This window comes from Falco naumanni, chromosome 15, assembly GCF_017639655.2.
Source record: "Falco naumanni isolate bFalNau1 chromosome 15, bFalNau1.pat, whole genome shotgun sequence".
Taxonomy (NCBI): domain Eukaryota; kingdom Metazoa; phylum Chordata; class Aves; order Falconiformes; family Falconidae; genus Falco; species Falco naumanni.
Window position 1 is genome coordinate 10,431,944 of NC_054068.1, and position 23,739 is coordinate 10,455,682.

General features: G+C 37.5%; 1 protein-coding gene across 2 annotated transcripts in view; it reads right to left on the reverse strand.

Annotated features, from left to right (window-relative positions):
* Nucleotides 1–6,529: 6,529 nt before the first annotated feature.
* Nucleotides 6,530–23,739, reverse strand: part of DYNC1LI2 (dynein cytoplasmic 1 light intermediate chain 2) — a 28,810-nt gene continuing 11,600 nt past the window's right edge. For both annotated transcript variants that reach the window (XM_040615102.1, XM_040615103.1), the window contains 9 exons: nt 20,119–20,282; nt 19,686–19,779; nt 18,983–19,118; nt 18,548–18,659; nt 17,410–17,469; nt 16,632–16,673; nt 16,071–16,188; nt 14,943–15,059; nt 6,530–9,549 (listed from right to left, as the gene is read on the reverse strand). In XM_040615102.1, coding sequence (XP_040471036.1) covers nt 9,443–9,549; nt 14,943–15,059; nt 16,071–16,188; nt 16,632–16,673; nt 17,410–17,469; nt 18,548–18,659; nt 18,983–19,118; nt 19,686–19,779; nt 20,119–20,282 — 950 coding nt within the window. In that variant the 3' untranslated portion in view covers nt 6,530–9,442. The remainder of the gene's footprint in view (nt 9,550–14,942; nt 15,060–16,070; nt 16,189–16,631; nt 16,674–17,409; nt 17,470–18,547; nt 18,660–18,982; nt 19,119–19,685; nt 19,780–20,118; nt 20,283–23,739) is intronic.

Below are 23,739 nucleotides of genomic sequence, written 5' to 3' on the forward strand. Positions count from 1 at the left end.
GCGGATCCCCCCAGTGCCAGCGCCAAGGGGTGGCCATCGGGTCTCAGTGGGGATCAGAAGGCAGCGGTGGCTGGAACATCAGCACAGGACCTGACCCAGGGAGCTGTACAGGGCTGGCTTCACCTTCAAGGGAACAGGTAAAAGCGTCACTCCTGGATTAATAGCATTGCTATTGGGAAACAGCATTTCCCCTTCAAAAACAAATGAACCAAGAGAAAGAATCCCCCAAGAAACCAAACCAAGAAAGGCAACACTGCTGATAAAGTTAGCTGGACCCTTACTTTGCAGACTTACGAACATGGCTTTATATGCTGTTAACAATGAGCCATTCACAGAGCAGCTTTTTTTTTTTTTTTTTTTTTTTACTCCAGATTAACAATTGACATCTCCTTCGGTATTGTCTACCAGTCCAGGGTTGGTTTCTCCCCTCCGCCTTCGTCACTGATGGAGTCACCAAATCCTTTCATCTCCAAAACCTTTTAAAACCACGTGCAATCTGCAAGTACTGGCGAGGGGTTACCTTGCAGCCACAGCTGTGCTGGAGGGCAGCAGACATTCTACATAGCAGGGAGGTGAAATTAATTTCTATAAAAAAATAGAAGCAAAACCTCGTATGCTTAAGAAAAGTGCCAGAAGACCTTTAATGGTGCTGGGAACCAGCCAAGGCTGTGAGTTATATTTCTTTTGAAAGAATCCTGTATAATGAAGCATACTGAAAAATATGCAGAGAGACTGACAGCAGTGTTTATTTTATTCATGGCACTACATTTATTCAGGGCACTGGCGGGGGGGAAGGCCTGAACAGAGAAAAAAAAGATAGTCTTCTTCCAATACCACCCTACAAAACACACAGGCCTAGAACAGGTCAGAAAACACTAGTTCCCCTCTGACTGCTTGGCCGTGCTGCCCCTGTCATAGCCAGTATTTTTACAGCAAGAGACAGAGCGTGTAGGGTACAGCAGGCCTTTGGAGGGAGAGAGCCAATTTTTATTTTTTTTTCAGGAGGTGGGAAGCTGAAGGGGAGGATGAAAAATTGTATAAACCATGTTTTATAAGCGAAGTTTTAAAGGTCCCTTAACAGGCTTAAAAAAAAAAAAAAAAAAAAAAAAGATGAAGTACACTCACTACATTCCTTCTTTCGACGGACAAAACGGGCCAGCGAAAACAACTGACCTCAACTGTTTTAATAGTGTTTGTTGTTACACAACCAAACCAGTCCCCTGCGCTTCTGGTGGGGAACTGCAAACGTTCAAGAAGTTCATTTTTTAATTATCCTTCTGAATTTGTTTTACTTACAGCTAAACTACAGCTTATTGCTAACATCACCTAACACAACAACAGTTCAAAGAATATCCCTGTTTTTCAACAGCACTTAATTACTCCATACGACAGAACTTTATATTCAGCTAATTTGGCTCATTCCCACTCAGAGTTTTGTTTTTTTTTTTTCATTTTCTTTCTTTTTTTAAACAGGAAAAATAATTTCAAGTCTTCCATCACTGGCTATAAACTCAAGGCAGGCATATGGCCCCAACTCTACAAAGCCATACACAGCGGAACTAATAAATCCTGATTCCTTGCAGACTTATGTCTTCTCTTCCCACCTTCCCCACCTCACCCCTCCCACCGAGCCCAGTGACCCAGCACCCTCCCAAGGGTCCCTTTTCACACACAGCAGGCTTAGCTCCTATTTATGTCCTCGAACTACTGCTTGAGCAAGAGGAAGCAAGTGCTATGCCAGGTTCCATGTGTGCAGACCGACAGATTTTTGTTTGGCATGTCTCGCCTGTGAACTAGCCAAACTGACTTGGCGATCCCTACCTAAAGCAGAGGAAATCTTTGGATTTATTGTCTCCACCACGCCGCTAATTTTCATGCAACTAGTACTAAGCCAGCTTATCTGTGAGATCTTTCTTGTTACTGAAGTTGACCAAAAGATTTACGTTATTTTTGAGGAGGGAGTAGAACAGGACAGAAGAAACACAAAAGCAGAGGAAGCAGTGCTGAAAGTATTTAAAATATGACTTCATTCTCTGTAATAGTTGTGTTGTACTTCCGTTCAGCTAACAGATGACTCGCAGAGATTTTGACAGGCTTTTGCTAAATTTGAAATATTTCAGATTCTGCCAGTCTCACTGGCAATTTCTCAGCCCAGCAAAACAGCATTGCAAGGTTATGGGTCAAAACATGCTGATACAGCTAGTTAAACAGTCGCTAATTATAGCTGCCTACTGACAATCCAGTATTTTTCTGGGGCACCTGTGCTTTTTCCAGGAAAATAAACCTGTAACATTTCAGGTTTGTAACATACACAAATTTCAGTATTAATTCAGGAACCGTCATCTCTTACATATATCAAAGGCTAATATATCACTCAGTTGTTTCAAACCCAGCCCATTACAACTGGAACTCACAACTGTTACTGAAGGACAGTGTCAGCTGACAGCTGCCGAGTCCTGCAGGGAGATGACAACACAGACGATGGCAGCCTGTCACTCTCCTGACTGACCTCCACACCTAAGTGAGACAAATCCAGTTCAGGGTTTGGCTGCAAGTACCAAGAGCTCTCCCCCTAGCCTTTTTGCCTTTGTTTTGGATTTGAGAGATGTTCTGTGCAGTCAGTGACTGATCTTTAATAAAATGGATTTTTTTTCCTATTTCTCCCTTTCTGCCTCCAGGCACAGGAACTGAAGTCTTTCAGATCACCTGAAATTTTTTAACATCCTTACTTTCTAATAGTCTCCAAAGCATAGTCAGTATACTAAGTCCTTCATGGATAATCAATTGATTCCTCTGGAAGAGAGGTTTTAATTTGTAATACTCAGTGATTTATTACCAGTGTAAACCAGTTTTTATTAACAAACCACAGCAAGTAACATTCATCTCCACCTTTATCCTACTATTTAAGACAATACGGTCATTTAAACTTGAGTGCGACGTCCAAGTTTGTGCTGAAACCAAACCGTGTCAAGCCTGTGTTCAGATGCAAACTTTAATTACGGAGCCTCTGCCTAGGCACATACTGCCCTGCTACAACACGCGCCCACCATCCCTGTTTGCACTGGGACCATGCTGTGAACTCGCTGTCCCTGCGTCAGGTTTGCTGCCTGTCCCACTCTGCCTTGCAGGACAGTCGAAGGGCTGGTGTCAGACCAAAAACGTGGCTGGGCTCACACAGGGAAACAGGCAAAACAAAAATTGTAGCCAGTCTCTTCAGCCAATGCACCCAAGTCAAGAGTACTCTGTCCTCTAGTCACTCAAATTCAGAGTCCAGTGAACAGTATGTAAGGTTGATGTGGTCCAAGCCTCAGTACCCACCTCCATCCATTATCTTTTCAGTGGTCTTTTTCCCCTCTGTTATATCAATTAACTCAATTCTAATGCTGCCATTTCATTCCCTCTCCAAAAGGAAAGTCCCTGGTTTTTGGAATGCTGTCCATCTGGTAAGCTGCGTGCCAGAGATTTACAATTGCATGTTTCCTTTTCTTTTCTTTATTTTACTGCACATTCTTATGCATATCCATGCAAGACTACTCATAGCACCTTTTAGTTGCAATTACCTTTCTGGTATATTCTGAAGGATTCTTTTTTGGTTTTAAGCATTTGGCAAGTCTGAGAGAAAGATGACATTTTTACATATGTCACAGCTACACTGAGTGTAACATACAAACACGTATCAACAGTACCATTAGTAAATATCCACACTGAAAAATCAGACACTTTTCAAAGGCAGCTTGCACAACCTAGTTCAGCCTTCTTGTGCACAGATCCAACAGTTTCCTTTTAGAAGAAAGAAACCAGAGTGTCTTAAGACAACTCAAAATTAGAAAGAAAAAAAGCTTAACCCATATTAACAAAATGCTTAGAACTGAATGAAACTGGTTTTGTTTGGGAAAAATTCAGCAATTCACTCTTTGAAAGAGACTTAGCAAAAAAAGAAATGAGACTTAGCAAATAAAAAGAAATAAAAATCTGCCAAACAAGAATTATTAAGGGAACATCACAAGCAATGCATATGGCATCTTGCAACGGCACGCCAAGCAGCATTACCTACAGGCACTGACCCCATGTCTGCCACCTTCTGGACTTGGCACATTTCATCTCCAGAAACTTTCAGCAACATGTAATTATAATTAATTGTCAGGGAGAGGGGAGTCAAGGACCTTCTTCTTCAGAGAAAAAGTTACAGCTAGCAATGCCGATTCTGCCACACAGAAAGCCTGCAAACAAAGGCAGCAGAGAAAAGTGACAGCTTCCCTTGTTTACATTATCTTTCAGGCCTCCTGCACGTAACTTAGTGTAGTTTCATATAACCCCTCCAGTACACAGACCAAAGTGATTGCATAGCTGCTTCAGAGGGCAACATTGCTACTTATCAACTTACACTGACAAGTCAAATCTTTTGCATCAGGTATTTCTAAACATCAGCACCACGCTCTTCAGTCCATTGCTGTATTTGGCAAAAGAAATGTCTAAGGTGCTAATACTACTAATTTGGGGGTGGGTGGCTGTAAGCCAGTTAAAAGCAGAATTAGGTGCCCTATACTTAAGGTTTACGGAGACACGCACGATTTTGAAGCATTCTACCACCACATTTATACTACCACTTGTGAAGCACTCCATTTAGAAAATTAACTTCCTTGAGCTATTTTTTTAAGCATCTGAATTTCAAAAGGCATTGATGTACATGTGCAAGTCAGAGCTCGCTTTGTTGCGCTTCTCCAGAGCAAAGGAAGCATGCTAGATCAGATTCCGCCCTCACCTGCACCTCTGCGGCTCCCAGTACATCAAATGCCTGTTTATAACCTACAGTTACATTCGACTGCAGAAAGCTCAGATGTGTGTGAAACCAGAGCCATGTGGTCTCCCAAAGCATTAATTCAGACTGTTGGCTTTCTTAATTATTTGTGCTTACATCATCTTCTCCACACAATCCGAGTGGATCAGAGAAGAAGTAATTAATTACTATGAAGGCTGTAGTAAAACAGGCTGGAATTTTTATGTCAATGCTTCCTTGAAGGGGAAACTGAATTCCAGCAAAACTGTGCTTTTGGAATTAACACTGCCCGCTAATAGACAAGTTCTGCTTTTGGTGCTAAACATTCAATTTACGTATTCCATGCAGCTCTACATACCTACCCAGACAACAAGAGTCTGGTTTAGGTCAATAACAACCTCACAAACTCTACAGCCTTTTCCTTGTAGGTATTTGAACTACAAAGACTCAGAAACTGACGATTTTATCCGAGCACAGGTTCTTATCTGAGAAGTTCGCTCCCTACCAAAATCCTGCCATAGCTAAAAAGACAGAGGAGGTACCACCACCATCTGGAACAGCAGAGGCAGTGAAAGATTCATCTTGTAAGAGTAGCTTAGACCCTCCAGCGAGATGTTTTTCCACACCAAAACCTTTATCCCATTATTATTTTTTAAAGACTTGAAGACATTTTGGTTTCAAAAAAACAAATTACAGTTGAACAGCAGCAAAGTAAAGATAAGAGTTACAAGGGCACTCTTCCATTTAAATCTACCGTTGTGTTCTTTCTGACGAAAGTCACTTTCAACTTCAGCACACATCTGGAGATGAAGTCTTCATTTAGTTTCCTTCCAAAGTAATTTCTAATTCTAATATTTTCTAAATGCCATCTTAAAGGGCTAAAATTAATTCTTTGCGTTAATGAACCCATTAAAACATAAAGCATTATGGCAATTCTAAATTCACAATTGTTTCATGGCCTCATAAGTTTTCACTTCTAGAGAAACTACGTATTTTAGAAACCCAAAGCCTAGTTGCTTTGCATTTCAGAGGCAAGGTGACTCAGGAAACATTAATAACTAGAACTTCAAGCAATGTAGGGGAATATATAGACATCCAGTTAAAGTAGCAATGAAGTAGACAAGTAGAATCCTAATTTAATCAGTCTACTCCTTATATGCCTACTAGGAAGAACTTGTTACACCCACCAAAGGGAGAAAACTTAGTTTTGCTATTGGCAGAGAAAAGGCATTTGCACCATTCAAGCAATTCACTCCTTAAGTTCTCATAACCTGGATGTTAATCCTGCAAATTTAGGACCACTGCTCTGCTTGGACACAGTATTCCACAAAATAAATTAGAAGGTATACATCTTAACCTGGGAAGATACGCAACTGTTTCCCCATTCTCATGAAATATATGAGATCAAATATATGAGCACAAATATTTTGCATCAAAAGCAGTTCTGCTAACCGAACTGTTTAGGTGTAAGCTATCACGAGCACACCTCTCTGCAAACGTAGCTATACCAGCTTTGCTTTACTTACACAATGTGCATGCGCTAAATGCCAGAGAGGAGCTGCATTAGCAAAGGCTGGTACAAGAACTCCCCAGAAGGAAGTTATCATTCAGGTACACAACTGTAAAAGCTTTATTTCTCCTTATTTCTTATTCAACTTATTTCTCCTGTTCACAGAACTCACCAATATTCTGCTCCCACGGAAAGACCTCTAGAAGGGAGATCTTAAAAACAACCAAGCAGCACAACATAAAGCAGTCTGGATTCGTGTTTATTGAAGCCAGTAAAGACGTCCTCATTTTGCCAGCACTAGAAAGCAAGATTCCACATGACTGCATACTGCACCTGGTTAAAGCCATACAACTGGACTAAGGTTTGTTTCATACATTTGCAGTCCTAATTGTAAGTTGGAAAAAAACCCAATAAACTTAGTATACAGGACAGTGAACTTTCATTTACAGCATGTATATTGTTAAGTTCATGATGTACAGAGCAGTCACCTTAAACGTAGTTAAATTAAATAAAATACGAAATTCTGTTCAGTTTAAACAGTTTTAAATGCCAATAAAAAAAGTGCAAACTTAAAATCAAGCAGCATAACCACAGCATTTTCATGGAGGGCCAATCTTTAAACTTCTCTATTTGCTTCAAGTTGAATGCTTTCATCTTTTGTTTTCTTAAGTTTAAACATGAACAGTAGATGCAGTCACTATAATGCATATAAATATAGTCATATAATAGTTTAAACAGTCTACCATACAAGTGTATCTGCAAATAAAATGAAGTTTCACTTGAAAATGTAAAGGCTGTTTGCAATTTGGCCTTTGGTTCCAATGCTTGAAGACACCAGAATAACAACTGTGCAGCTCACCAAAGTTGACAGACTTTGGCAACCACAGGATGCTACATTACTCACAACTTTTGTTCAATAAACTAGGAGCATTCACTTGCAATTAGAAAACGGAAATCTGTTTCTGTTTTGTCAGAAGCATCTTTCTGCAAAGCTGGTAAGTTATCATGCATTATCAGTTTTGATCAATTTTTGTCTATTTAACATTTTCATAGAACGGGAAAGTACTTAGATTTTAAGTTTTAGCCATATTACTAGAGAAAGTGCTTATCAGGTTAGATAACAAAAAAATGCAGTTTCAGACTGAGGTTTTCAAACTATATCCCATTACGACCACACATTTTTTTCAATTTTCCTGTCAGGTTTTTGATGTTTTAGTCTCCAATTTAATTTTCAGTGTCAGAAGGACAGTGTGTAATTACTTCTTCTGGTGTGGTAACTTGCAGCTGGCACCCATTATACCAGCAAGTACATCCACATTACCCACCAGCCAGCCACAGTCTTAGTCTAACCGTTATCTAGACAACTGTATAACTTCAGGTCATACCGTTCATTAAAAAAAAGAAGTAAAAAATAAAATAAAATACAATAGTATTTTCAACAAAAAAACTGGCACAAATAACATACTCATGTTAATGTTTGTCAAAGAGGCAAGTAAATACTCTTAGCTTTCTAGATAATGTTTAGACAGACTTACAAGAACAGCCTCTTGATGTAACATAGGATTTGAAGTTAACATCCAGTACTGTGTTAGTGGTCAATCTAGTTCTGTATATTTGAGTAACAATATATATTAGGGAAGTTATATCCAGACATCAGATTTAGTACAACAAGTTCATATCAATAAAAAGTAAACTCTGCATAATTCAAATTGTGGTTTTTCCCTTCAGCATTAAGAGCACAGAATATGCTTAGTATTTTTAATTTATGGTAGTGTGTACATGTAAAACAAGCATACCATATATAAAAATCAAAGTGCCATTTCAGTAACCATAGCAGTTTTGCTTTTACAGAATCATGGTTTTACGTGAACGTGGACAGAGCTCCGTTAGAGAACGGGGACAACCACAATCCATCTTTCCAAATGAAATGCTACATTAAAGAAAACAACAGAACAAGTTATTGAGTATGTCCATCATGTACACATTCATACTTTTTAGGTTGCCTTCAGAATTGGAGTTGGCTGCACCTGCAGCAGATGTGGTTGGGAGTAGGGCCTTGAAAGTTTTTTTGAAAAACCTCCACAGGTGTTAAGGCAGGAAACAATTTTAGCTTGGTAGCTAATATTTAGTTACAAAAAGTAAGAAAAAGAAAAATACTGAGAGTGTTCTGTAGCACATTTCATTATGGGAAAATGATACGTCACCCACCGCTCTTCATAGGCTAGCCTCTTGGCATAAAAAAAGGCAGAAGCTATCAGAAAACAGGACTTAAAATTAAATACAAATTGCCAAACTACTGATTTTAAAATAAAACCAAACAGTGACTGTTTGTACTACAGTGCACAATAAGTTCAAGCACCTTCTAAAGACACATCACACACTGTGCCAGGCACTTGGATCTAAACAAGTTATAGTTTCTCCCTTTGTCAGCTACACCATAAAGGGCATCCACACTCTTAAAGACTTCTTTAAAAACTAAAACGAGATTTATAACAAGAATAAATTCCCATGATGCTTAGTGTTTGGCCTGGAATTCTCCAATGTAAAGTAGTCTTTTTAAAACAGTGATTATTTACCCTATGTGAAACACAGGATTTAACAACATTGCTCCTCTCCAGTCAGTCCAACATTCTAGTTTCTCGCTGTCCCAAATCTGTTTCTCCCCTTTTAGGGCTCCATTCCCTACCTAGGCTTCTTTCACCTAATTAATGCTCTGTTACACCACCACTACCACCACCACCACTCCAAGAATATAATGCATTTGCAAACATACAAGTAGCCAATTCCAGTAACTCCAAAAGAGGATTTCATTTCTCTTTCTTGCCTCGTGTGCAGTCAGTAGTAGTATTTTAATAAGAATTCTCCATTTTGCTTCTCTGTGTTCTTCACAACAGGAAATGCAGCTGCACCTGCTTACCTCCAAAACCAAAAGAATTGCCCTATATAAACTCTAAATGGTTATCTTATACAGAGGGATTTTATATGCAAACTTCCTGAATGTGCACTTTTTACCGGGACAAGGCAATGATGTAGTAAGCTCATTTCCCCTGCCCCAAGAAAACTGATAGCATCTGCCATAGCAGAAAATTCCTGGTCTTATCAGATCAATATACATAGTTATTTGGTCATTTACATATGCATTTTTTTATGCGCTATCAAGCTTCATTCTCTGTTGGAGGAGAGTTTGTTGTTACCATAGAGTCTGGCTTGCGAGTCATCCTATCCAGTTCCTCTTGAACATTTGTCAAAACTGTTTTTTGTCCTAAAAAGAAAAAAAGGACAAGGTTAAAGCAATCTTCATTTCAATGAAATGTTTTAACCAATGAGTACAAGTATTCATAAAATTACTTTTATATGACAATATATTATTTATTTTCTCATTATTCTGCCACCTATTCGAGAATGCAGGGCCTGACACAATGCAAGGTAATGCCTGTGTACCAATGAAGACTGATAAATATTAAGGTTTAAAGGGATGAAATGCATTAGCATGAAGCACAAAAATATCTGTGATCTATGTTAGTTGCTGTTTTAGAATTTTAAAAATCAGGTCATTTAGAATTTTCTATAAAAGTCACCTGTATACAATTTTATTGTTAGTATTGATAGCAAGGCCTTTTATTTAAAAAAATATATATTATTTATTTAGTTTTTATCCAAGTTTTCCAAGGTACATAGGACACCTGCTATAAAAATCACATTTGTTTGGTCACACACTTGCTCTATTTTAGTATTAAACAACTCACAGGAAGAACTCTTTTACGTCTGCAGACAATGTTTCCCTTAAAAAAGGGGACATGAATTGCATATTCATGTAATATCTCAGAGCAGTCATTTCAAAGGACTTCTTCAATTGGAAACAGACACACTGAAGTATTTCATGGAAAGGCGTATCTTACATTTTTATATTAGACTCAAAACTTCTTAACAAATCTAACTGAACCATCAGTTTGATTCTCTCATTCTGAAAATTATAAACCCACAGACAAATTAATCACTAAAATTGGAACAATATATTCTAATGCTTAGAGCATACAAGCATTTAAGATTAAAAAGCTATATTTTTAGACAAAAACTAGATTATATAACCATGTACAGCTTCCTTACATAGCCAAAGAATTTAACAAGCATCTGTTTTCCAGCTCAAATGTGTGTGAAATATTAGGTGGATTTTTTCCAGGGTACATGCTGAAAACATTAAGAAGGCAAGATCTGACTGTTAGAGATTTAAGTGTTTTTTTCCACAGTACAAAGACATGACCACGTTAAAAGGTTACCTTTAATCACTATAGAGGTTTTAGATCCAAGCACTAGTCATCTACAGTACTCTTAACAGCATCTACTCAAAGCATGACTATTTAAACAAAATTAAAAATTAGTACATTAACTTGTAACTTAACATGTAACTTACAATACAAAACACTTTACATGTAGACTAATGGTACCTTAGAGTTAAAACAACTTAAACCCTAAAACAATTTTAAAAAACGCACAAAGTTCTTGCCCAATCAAAAGGTTTGTAGGTCTAAACAAAAAAATTATATTTTTTTAATGCTAGATGAACTGGATACTTAAGTCTCCAAAATAATACCAAGCAGCTGTCTCCTGCAACTATCCCACACTGGACAGGAAAAACATTGCCAAGCTGTTCAGTGATGTGTAGGTTTACACACTCCCCTTTACCACCACCACAGGTGAGCACCTTTCAAAGGAGAAGAAATACAAGGAGCAGTTTTTAAGAAAATAAAAATCTCCCCTCCATTATAAATTAAACTAATACTTGCTTTCAGTTTCCCTACAAAGCACTGTCAAGGATGGTAATGGCCTTACTCAGTTAGATGGGTTCTACACAATTATATGCATTCTCCCTTGTAGATTAGAGCAAAAGCAGGGAACTCTAGTTCTTTCTCTACTGCACAGGAATAGAAGGGTGAAGGCAAATGATCTTCCTGTGAATATAAATGAAATAACTTTTTAAGTCTAGAAGTCCATGTGAAGCAAAACAGTCCACCACAGAAACCACCAACTGAAGTCCTTTGAAGTATCATAGTCAACACACGGAAGAAAGACAGTCCAGAAACACAGAGGTAAGATGGCTGAGGAATTACACAGCATGGAAAACAGACACGACGTAGCAGCATCCGCCCAGATGACAGCGTTCTCTCAAGAATTGACAAGGCAGAAACCAATCAACCAACTATGCTGGCCAGTATGTTGAGATCCACAACCTCCTCCTGTGACAGAACCTCAGCATTTCAACCACAGGACATTCACAGCTGTGGGAGAAACAGACTGTCTCTTTAAAGCTAGGTATTTTTAGTGTCACCCTTCTGAAGCGTCAGAGCTCTTTAAACAGTTGAGATTAGACATTTAACATGCCTACAAAGATCATTTTAGTACATTTACTTGCACAGAGGATGCTGCCATAAATGCTTTCTCCAAGATATTCTTCTAAACTCTTCCACAATAAAGCAAGTAATCTTTTATGTTACCACCAGCACCTTAGAAAAATCAAAAAGAGCTTTTCAGATACCAACATTGGGAGCCCTTACCTTCTTGGGAAAGTTTAATCTTATATTGGTTGAATATAAGATGTGAGCGCATCAGCTGACAAGGAACAGGCATATTCTGCTGTGAGGGAAAGCCGACTGTTCTGTTCCAAAAGTCAGGGAATGAGCGTGAGCTGCCAACTTGATGCAGCCAAGAAAAGCCAACTGCGACCTTGAGATCACTCAGGAGAAGTGCTTCCACCAAAGAGAGAGAACTGCTGTACCAGGCACTACAATGAGATATATCTGGAGCGCTGCATACATTTCTAATCACCCATGTTCAAGAAAAGATAAGCCAACGATGGGAACTAATGAAGAAGAAACTAGTAGGGAAAACAGAGCTCAGCCTCTAACAGAACACTAGAAGAGAACTTGTCTAATTTAGTCTAACAAAACAAGTTAAGAAAGGATGTATGACTGCTGTCTCTAGATGTTTCAGGAGATAAAGAATTTATTTAAATTAGAAGTTAATGCTGACACAAGGGAGGGGAGGTGGGGATGGTACACATAGCCATTTGTTATCTTTGAAAACTCCCGAAAGGCACATGATGTTCTATAAGACTGAAAGAGTAAAGAATAAAGCCCATTACAGACTAGTTAGTTTTTACTCTAGTATTTTTTCCAGCAATTGCAATTATGTTTTAGGTGCTTACGAACAGCCTACCAGCACAACAATCAACATGGATCTGTTACCAACAAGTTGTGTCAAGCCAACCAAATTTCTTTCTATGATAGGATAACAGGTCCTGTGGAGAAGGGAGAAGTGGTCCATATCACATCTCACATAACCTTATATAAATAAACTAGAAAAAAACCCAGTCTGGATATTTCAGAAAAATAAGTGTATTGTAATTCTTAAAATCGCCCAGTAGTTATCCATAGTACTAGTCATTATTTTTACTCAGCAGTCCACCCTGTCCAACTGTTGAAGATACCAGATATGTAGGCAAGCACGCTTGAAGGAACTACAAAGGATTTTGAAAGACAGGATTGGAGGTCAAATGTTATTTATATAAATATTATCAAAGTGGTGCATAGTAATAGAATGGAAAACAGCGATCAAGCAAACATATGACCTTCTGAAGTACTAAGGTAATTTATACAGACTAGAAAACCTCCTACTAGGAAGCAGGAATTGTATTAAACTGGCTGTATTGTTACAACAAACCCTGACCAGTACCACACAAATACAAAAAAAATTTGCATCACACTGTCATGTCTAAACAGAAGCACAACACATAACACAGATTAAGTAACCCCTATTTAGGGCAGACAAAGCCTTGTCTGAAATACTGCAGTCATTTCTGAGCACCAAAAGAAACAGGTCATCGGAGTAGACAGTCCAAAGCAGAACAGAAAGAATTATCAGAGTTGTGAGAACATGTTCTGTGAGCAAAGGCCAGCAGAAGCGTATTTTTGTAGTCCAAACAAAAGTCGCAGGCAAAAGGGTAACAGCTTTCCCACAGGCAAAAGACTGCTGCAAACAGAAAGGGGGCAACACAGACCCCTGCCCCAACTCAAAAAAGACAATAGTACAGGGATTAAGAAACACCGACTGTACAAGAGAAAAAATAACTAAGAAATTAAGTACTTGTTAATTGTTTTCCTGGAGAGATGACATTACACCTTTTATTTCAGAGTTTGTTTGCTTTTAATTGCTAGCCAGGAACTCCCTAACTGATTCTGCTTTAGATGAAGAGTGTGGATAAAATAATTCCTAAAAAATATTTCTAGTCCTATTTCTATAAAAACAGTTAACGTGACGCTGTGGTCAGCAATAGCATGAAGCTGCACTTGATGAAGCAGGAGACACCTTTCAGTGTTTAAGCGAAGAAGGCATTCTGGATCAACAAAGAATTGATTAAATATTGTTATAATGTAGATACAATAATATGCAAATAATATAATACAAATAATTCTTTAATTATTATCTTTACTATAAATTAATTTACTAAAGATAAATTAGAGAATTCATCATGCTATAATGAAAAAAACCCAACAAAATAATTGACTTCCCATAAGCCAAATTCTAGCCATTTTCAAGCTTTCAGAGCACGGAACATCATATAAAAGCCTTCCCAATTGGAAAAAAAAAAATAAATCCTTATGTCTCCTCTCTAGGAATAGTTTCAGTTCAAAGACCCACACTCCAACAACTGCTCTGGTTCTCTCACTGGCAATATCATCACTGTGGCTGGCATCAAATATTTTTCATTTCCAGTTCAGAATGTCTGGCTGGGCCTCACACTCTCCTCTAAGCATCAGAAACCACAGGTTTGGCGTCACCATTAAATTTTACATGATTTAACAAGTTTGGGATCAGAAGTAGAATATCTATCAATAATATAGTAGTAAAATAATTCTGTAAGGAAGGCTCCTGAATGCTAAGTGTGATGGGAAAGCCAGTATCAAAAAGAAACAGTTAAAAAAAATCAAAACAGTAAATTTCTACTATCAGGTGGAACAACCATGCATTTCACAACACTGAGTTTTGTATAGGTGCCAAGTATTCTGATGGGTTTCTTGATTTTCACCTAAACAGTGCAATTACTTATCAGCAAATAATCTCGTACGATGCAGTCTTAGTCCCATACACAGAACAAATCCACTTGATCAGTCTTACCAGTTGTGTTGGATCACAATAAAATACTAATTAATTTATGAGAGAATAACTTCAAGCTGTCATAAACAGTAATTCATTTAAACTTGAACTCTGGAGAGATTTCAATCGTTTGACTGGAAACTACAGTCCAAACCCAATAAACTGCACTTCCTTCAAGCAACAAGTTAAGTCTCAAGAGAGGAAGGAATTCTCAAGTAAAAAAATGGAATCAGCATTTTCTGAATATGACCAAGGCTCAAATGTAATTTATAATCCAGCAATATAACTTCGGTCAAAGAATCAAGATGTAGCAGGCTTAACAGAAGCCCTGGAGTTGTGAAATTGCAGTAGTTTAGTTCTTTTTTTTAAAGACTACACATTTTGGCATTGTCATCAGTCAAGGTCTGTCACTTCACTGACCAGTTTAGAAGATATGCACAGTTAGACCAATGTGGGCCAAACACTAAAAAGCTGCAAACCAGCCTGCAATAACAAGTCCAGTACCTGATTTCTTGGCTGTACTTTGCACTCCTCCAGCACCAGGACTCCCAGGAGAACCAGTCTTTTTGCTCAAGAGACTGTTGAAGAAACTAGCCAAGACACCTTCACTTGCAGCATTATCTAAATAGAAAACAAATATATACATCTATATACCACAGAATAGTTATTGGTGGTAAATGACAGAACTTGGTTTTTTACATACACACATAACTAACTCTCTTACCAATCAAGGAAATAAGCCTCAAATATGAGAAAGTCTTTCCCTGCTCAATTTAGACAGTAGTCCTTTGCATTCTTCGGCAAAGTCAGAGATGACTGAAAGCATATTACTGCTCTTCTGGAATACGGGGGTTTCACAGAATTTTAATCTAATTATTTGTATGCTTTTGTTTTTTCTAAATGTAGAAGCCAAGAAAGAAAGCATTAAGTATGAATGTACAATTTAAAGATTTGTAAGCCTTGCACAAATTGCACAGCCATTTTAGTGCAGTCTTAAATGCCACGTTACTTTTCGTAAATCAGAACTTGGATACACAGCAATAAGACATGATCTACAACTGCATGAGTACTTTATCCACTGGAAGTGAGGTATGACACCACAGTGCACAATTAAAAACACCACCAGCGCTACCAACCTTCTTAATGCACAGAGAGGAAAGAAACCACTCAGCAATGTGGAGCTCCACCTTAGGGCTGAGGGTGTGCAAAGGTTTGGAAAAATAATTTCCAAGTTATTTCATGTACTTTAGAAAATGACATTCTAGAGAGGGTTTAGTAGAAGAACAAGTTTCATTGTGGATTCCAGAACAGTAATATGAAGTATAAAACTGCATGTAGTTTACAGCAGTCCTCACTCTAATAATCCAACTGATGCATAATAAGCATATTTAGGCAAATATTAGGGAAATAATACATTTGAACTCTGACTGCTTGGCAGTAGCAGAACTCTACTTCAAGTCATATGAATGACAAAAAGAAGAAAAAAAGAAAACCTGAAGCTCTGTCAATAACTCATTCCTGTTATTAAACTAACTATACCATTAGTAAATAAATTTCCAAAATCTTTCTACAAAACAGGATTTATTTTTTGAAGGAAAAAAAAAAACCCAACAGTAAAATGCTTATTCATACTTTTAATATTTGGATCTGGTTTCTTAACTGATGTTATTGGTGAGGCACTGGGTACATTGGCAGGACCAGCTCTGCCTTGAGTTCTTGGGGATCCTGCAGGGCCTCTTGCAGGAGATTCCTTAAAGAAAGTCCAAATCACACAAATCAGAACTTAAGTGGGTTAGTTACATAAAGCAAATGTTACATTACACACAAGTTACTTTTAAAACCTTTATATTAGCACTGTAGTGTATGCACACTAGGGAAACAAAAATACAAAACAAAACAACAGTTATTCTGGGCATGTGCCTCCACTAAAAGAAAGGATGAATCCCTACAGGAAATTTTCAGTTCAATAATTGTCAGGTATTTCTGTTTCCGCAGTGAATTAGAATGAAGTAATTTATAGGCAACATTTTTAAGTATTGCCACTTTTTTTTTTTTTTTAATTACTTTCTGCCGTCTGGGGAGATTATGTATTTTACATTTTCATTTACAAAACGAACTTCTACAGGTTAGAATCATTCCCTCTTCCCTAGAAGGGAACAAAACACCTCCTACTCTTCTCTTGGATCTACTTACTGATGCTCTTGTAGGCGTTGCTGGCTGTTTGGCAAGGAATGACTGCAAAAACAACATATTTGGAATATTAAATATATTTCAGAAAAATATAAAGGAATAATATAGAGTGAAGCTGACTAATCATTAATTTCTTTGATTTTTTCCCCCTATTTCTATTTCCAGGCTTCCTCTTTGATATTTATATGCTTCCAGACTTTACCACTAGAGGACAGTTAAAAGGAGTAAATGAGCTGCAGTCCTTTGTCTTACACAGCCCTTCCAGAACTGCAAGTCAGAACCATAAACACCAAGGTCTGCAACCTCTACGATATTTATAATCAATTATATAGGAAAGTATCGTTAGGTTTTTTAAATAGAGCAATAAAGAAAATAACAAAATACAGCATAACCAACTTGACACCCTACAGTCTTTCAAGCCTCTGGCTGTTAGAAAACTGCAATGCTAAGATGTTACATTTTAGAAGTATTTATATTTTATACATCAATACATTTATGATGTGAAATTTCAATTTGACTTCTTGCGTTTCTCCTGTGACATGTAAATTATTTCTGTTCTCAGCATATTTTCCTTTCAACTTGCCCAGATAAGTGGCCATACTTTCTACTGGTATTTGTTTAAATAAAGAAAAGACTTATTTCAAAATTACATCTGAATTTGCAAGGCTGAAAAGTGGCTACCTAGTGATTTAAATGAGGAATGAAAAACTAAAGGCAATAACAACAGAGAGCTTAAATTGAAATCTTTAGTAAGGACTTATTCTCATTCTTCCATTCTTACCTGCTGCTTCATAAGAAATACTTGTTCATCTTCTGCTGCCAGCTCTTTATCGTGGACTAACTGTTGAACAAAGTATTTTGTTTTTAGAAGTAAAAATTGAGAATACTGTAACTGGTTTTGTGTTTTAGTGATCAAAAGGAAAGAAAAAGAGGCAAAACTTCAATACCATTCTTTACTTTTTAGAAAAACAAAACAAAACTTCTTTCACATTTAAACGAGCAGTAACATTTAAGAAGTTGTAATTGAAAAAAAACATTTTAAGTGAATGGAGTAGACTAGCACTGAGCCACCCTGTGGGTATTCTCCTAGCAAGAGGAGTACTTGTAAAGTAGTCACATTCACCTCAAAATTTAGGTTTTAATCTCATCAGTATCTCTTAAAATACCTGATATTACCTTACTCCGCAAGACCCCACACTCAGTCCCTTGGCCCTCAAAAGCATTACACTAGCTCTTATCAGTCACAGCACTACTACTAAGCAATGATTATTTCCTGTAGGTGCCATGAATTACAAACAACAGGATTAAATCTTTCCCTGGAAACGTTAAGTGTGTAAGAAAGTTGTAAAAGAAGCTTTCCAATGCAGACCAGAATACAGTTTTCATTTACAATTTTCCGTATTATCCATTTTACACCTCTCCTATTCCTGTGCACCTATACTCACAAAACTAGCAATATACAGAATTTATATGGATTATTTACTGTTCTTATGAAGCCTTACATGAAGAAATCTGTCATTAATAATATGTTAATGCAATAGTGATATACTGTCTTGTTTCACAGTATTTGCCTTTACATGGTAACCTCGATGCTCTGTGTGTGTGTGTGTAAACTGTTGAAGTCCTACAACAATATTCCCCATTTTCAAAGAGTGGTTTTGCCCTACAGGTGCAAAAAGGTTCACGTGAAATGGTTACTTTTGGACTGCCTTTCATTCATTAAGGTGAATGGTTTCCATGTTTGCTTGAACTATTTCAAACAACTGGAAAATGAAAGCTTAATGTTACATGCATTTGGATACACACAAAAAAAATTACATTTAAATTCGGAGTTCTTCAACATTAGTAGTTATTAGCAGCCATTCAAGCAAACGGCACTTTGTGGGTGGGGGGCAGGGAAGAATTTACCCCTTTTTTACCTTTCTTACAGGAGGTTTTACAATGAAATCCTCATATGCATCTTCTGGTTTCACTGTTGTAAAGTTTTCATGTAAAATGGCAATTTTCTTTTCATTGTCCCAACCGGCAGGTCTATAAAAAGAAGGAAAGCTATGCCTTTTCAGTCACAAAAAGCGCCTCTGCAGAGACCATTTATTTACTACCCTCTACCTGAACAAGGCAATTTTATTACACACCAGTCTTACAAAGATACTAAATAACTAGAATGGTATATTCTGAGTCAAGTAACCCAAGTAAGTTGTTTTTTGCACTAAGTTTTTTAATTCAGGATTTCAGAAGACTCTCATATTAAGCTTTTGAACAACGCAAACTATTCAAATTATTTCTATATATATATCTTGTAAAAGTGTAGTGCTTAATAGAAAACACTCTGAAACCATGCTGCTTATACTTACATAAAAACTGCATCCTTTTCTACCACTAAGGCAGGTGTGGTAAACTGAAAACCGTATGTTTTATGTACAATGTACTTATACAACAGATCAAGGTTCTTCTCTTCCTTAACTGATGTATAAATCAAGGCAGCTCCATCTGATTATGTATTTAAGGAAAATTATGGAAGATACACTTTTTAAACTATAATAAGAATTTCAAAACATGAGAGAACAGACATATCTCTGCTGGACCTAATTTTGAGGAGTAGTTCAAGGCAAAAGCTACAGCCATTTAGTATTCAGGGAGAGGAAGGTTGAACAGGAGAAGACTCATGATATTTTTCTTTGACATATACAAAAGCTACCTACCCTCCCAAGCACTTATCTTTGAAAAATTAAAAAACTCGAGACTGCTGAGATCTCAAGTTTATATGGAAACCGCAAGTTCCGAGGGGAAAACCAAGGAAAACCACCTCACAAAGTACAAGACAAATCCTTTGTAAAGGAACAAAAGTTCCAATTCCCATGCACAATTTAAAAACCTATTGGAAGTTTTACACGTTTCTCAACATTTCCAAAACAACAAGTGCTACACAGTAACAAACTGAATACCAAGCAATCTTGAAGGGCAATTTCTCAGATTAATTTTATGTGCAATTCAACACTAAAACATATTTTCTTGCTTCCAGATCACAGCAAATCTCTTCACTGCAGGAAAGGATACACTGTAAGCAGAATCTACGAATGTGTGACTGAATGAAGTCGAAGTGTTCTTCTCTGTAATCATGCTCCTTCTCTAGTACGCTCACTGCATCACACTGGAAGCAAGGGAGAAAAACAAAATGAGAAAACCCCAGTCATTTGATCCCAGTACATCGTAAAACAGCTTCCTTAATACTACACACATTACATTTACTTAGAGCCTTTGGCTTTAAAATGCCACCAATAACTCAAAAGATCGAGTAATTAACATAATTTATAAGGTTATTACCCCTTCTGCAAAATTGAAAGTTGACACTAATGGCAGAAGTTTACTTTTAAAATAAATACCTTTAATATTAATCCAGAATTCATTTTGCATGTCTGTATAAAGCATGCCTTCTAAAAGAATAGTAAATTAAACTTTTCTGTAGTAGCAAACAGAACTAAAAACTCACTTTTGTACAAACTACCAGCACAGGAATACCAAGGTTATGAGTCAGCACATTTTCTCCAAGTGGCAAAGAAACGTGTTCATCCTCTTGGCCAGAAGGGCCTCTTCTCTGCGGTGATCCTTGGTAGCCTTCTTCAGGTTCTACATACTCTTGAAACTCCTTTATAACTATTAAGAGAGAGATCTTAAGGTACAATAAAGGAACTAGTTCTTCTTTTTAAACCGTAATTAATCTATGACTAACTAGGAATCTCACCTTGTTTTCCCACCTGTTATAATGAGGCACTACATGATGCAAGCTTAAGTCTTTTGTTGCCCCTTCAAACACAACAACTCTCCTCCACCAAAATTTACAGCAAGCTAAATCAAGAGCAATTTGGAGCCATTACAAATAATCCAAACTAGCTGCAAGAGCTATAGTAGACACAAATGCATATTCCTCAATTCAATGCATTTCATTATACAGGAGTCAACAACAGAAAATGTAAATGTAGTTTAGCAACACAGCCTATACGCAATGCAATTTGTACTCAGTTTTAAAAGAAAGCATAGTGAAAATGTAACATGGACACAGAACACAGCAAGCTAAAACAGCCACTCGTTCTTAGAAACTATTCTACAATTTAAATTTCTATTACTTTATACCTCTGCTGCAGCAGTCCGGTGCTAGAAATATAAAAAAAATGCACTGTTTAAGTACAGACTCAAGGACTTCTGAATGTTACCTGAATAGACTCCGTTATATTCTGGAAAACTACAATGGTGTCCAGAGGAAACCAGATGCTTTCTTCAGTGTTTTAATGTTATGGCAGTGACAGTACTCAGTATTATTGGAATACTCACTAAATACTGACGTGCCTAAGAAATAGTATTAATGCTATTCTGGAAGCACAGCGACCCCATGTACTCTATCAAAACTGGGCTGCAACTTACAGCTTTTGTCTTTTTTTCAGTATAAAAGCCATGGACCAGATAAACCTGCCTACGGGAGGTGTCTGCTCCCTGGCACAGCACTTCCCCAAGGCCCAGGGCCCTCCCTCACATGGCAATCCCACCTGATGCCTCCTCCATCAGCCCTCCAGCAAGAGGCAAGCACAGCTCCGCGCTTTGCTCCCGTGAAGGAGTCTATTTCAGAAACAGTGGGAGCAGGCTGCCTGTGCATACGGTAAGGAAAACTCTTCAGAAAAGATCCCAGTCTCCAGCACAAAGAGAGTGTTGTTCAGTACATCCATCCATGTGACAGGGAAGGAACTGCAACCGTAGTGCAGGGCATCTGATACTTCTGAGGCTTAGGAAGTCGTAAAACCTCAGAAAAGTTTATAATACAAATCTTGCAAAATGGAGTCACTGTACCTTTTCAAAATAGGAACCATTCCTGCAATAGAACGGGCACATGGAAGGAAGATCAGAAAAACACTTCTGTTCAAAGCTGCGTAATATACAATTTTTATTTGAAATATAAAATTGTGTGATTCTTGTGGAAAACAAGAGCTCTAGTCCAGAGAAACACTTAAAAAACCACATTAAATATAGACCATAAGACTTCCAATCACCAATTCAATGTATCCCAAGGAAATAAATAAAAACAATTTGAATGCAGTTGCTTTTAAACTTGGGGAGGCAGTGCCTTCTGGTGGAGAGGAAACAACAATGCTTTCAAAGAGATGCTTTCCGCCAGTACTGCTTCATACTCGGCAACTGGAAATGAAAATGCTATTATACATTCTGCACGTTAAATATGCTTACTGACTCTCACAGAAACCAAGTTAAATCCAGAACGTTTAACTTGAAAAGGGTTTAAAAAAAGTACTTATTTAATTACTCAAACTCTGCCTAGCTCAGGATAGAAAAAAAAAAAAACAAACTACTGAAGGCAAGTGTATTACAGCAGTTAAGGGAACATCATGTACATCCACTACAATCATTCAAATAGGTCTCTCTTGACTTAATCAGATGTAAAAGAATATCTGACAATACTGTTCTCAATTTACTACAGCATTTTAATCAGACCATATTAGTTTCCTAGGTTTTGTTTGTATCAAAGCAGGAAAACAAAATAATTTTCTTTATTGAGATACCTGAAATAGTATAAACCTCCTCAAATCCGGGAAAGAAAAACCCCTCTGGAAAACAGTAAGACCGACAACATGATACCAATCATTATTCAAGATACCCCAAGATGAATAATAGCAAACACATCATAGAAACTTCAGAAATCTGACGGCACATCCCTCATGAATTTCTGCTGAATGGGAATGAAGACCATAACCCCAGAGAGCTGAGATTCCCAACTCTCCCCCCTCCCCAAGCGTAAGCGGTACCAAACACCATGGATCACAGACCAGCCATCACTGAGGCCATACCTCACTCTGGTTGATCCATGCATGGAGGAAGAAAAAAAACTTCACTGTGGATGGAGATGGTGTTGTGGATTGTTAATAATGCATATTGTCTGGCATTAATCTCTGGCTAGAGGCTGAGAAATGCTACAGCAAACAGCTTTCCTTAACAAGGGCATCGCTGAACAGGTAACTACTAGAGTTACAAGAAGATAAAAGTTATACTACTGTGTCCAACAGCGATACACAATTGAAGCAGTTTAAGTGCTGTTAGTGATAGGCTCTTAAATGCTTTTAAAGACTCTCATTCAACCCCCACTCCCAAGCCTTGTTACATCCAAGTAAACCTGTTTCACAAGTGCTGCCAGACCACCTCTTGCGAACAAACTGCAATCCAAGCAGCTAACAGAGAAGCTCACGTCAGTTAATACTTTTTCCTTACCTCCCATATCTGTTTCTCTCTTGAATTCCACTCTCAAACTTTAAATGGACAAAAAGTCCACTGCACATCCAAATGACTTGCACAAATCTTTTCCTCTCCCTTTTTGCTAGTGAGCTATGAATATTTTCTCCTCCACATAATTCATATCAAGGAATCACATTCCATATGGTACGGGAAATTACTTTATTAAGAAGTAGGGGAAAACAACTTTGGTTTACGTTTTTTTGAACAGAAAATACAGATAAGATGATGCATATAAAACAGGAAGCCAAAAAAAAAAAAAAAAAAAGCCAGTTCATCTGACAAATCAATACTCTGCTACCTATCAATGCGCTAGAGTACTAGGAATGGCCTATTACATTTTAAAAATAATCACCAAGTGACGATGTGCTGTAAAAATCACACATCCACTACAGTGTGCTGATTTATCTATGAAACTCGTGGCTTATTTAGGTAAAGAGCCTTTTATTTAGGCTTTTGCATTTAATATAGCAAATGAATGCAAGTTTCCAGTGAACTATTTTGTTCTCACTATTTACACAAGCTACTGGAAGCTAGCTGTAACAAGAACAGGTGTATCATTCGTGTCACAGGAGGAACTGACTCAAAGTACCACCAAGAACACAACCCACATTTATTCTTTAGTTTAATTTTCTACCAACAATAAAATCCTCAGTCTTGGAGTACTGTTTAACTGCAATATGGAAACAGCAGACAAACACTACAACTTACTTAACTAGATAGATAACAAAACCACTGAAGAGCAGAACAAGAGAAACACCAACTTTTTCTGAGACAATCATTCCATATTTATATTCTACGAAGTTTCATAATCAATTCATGC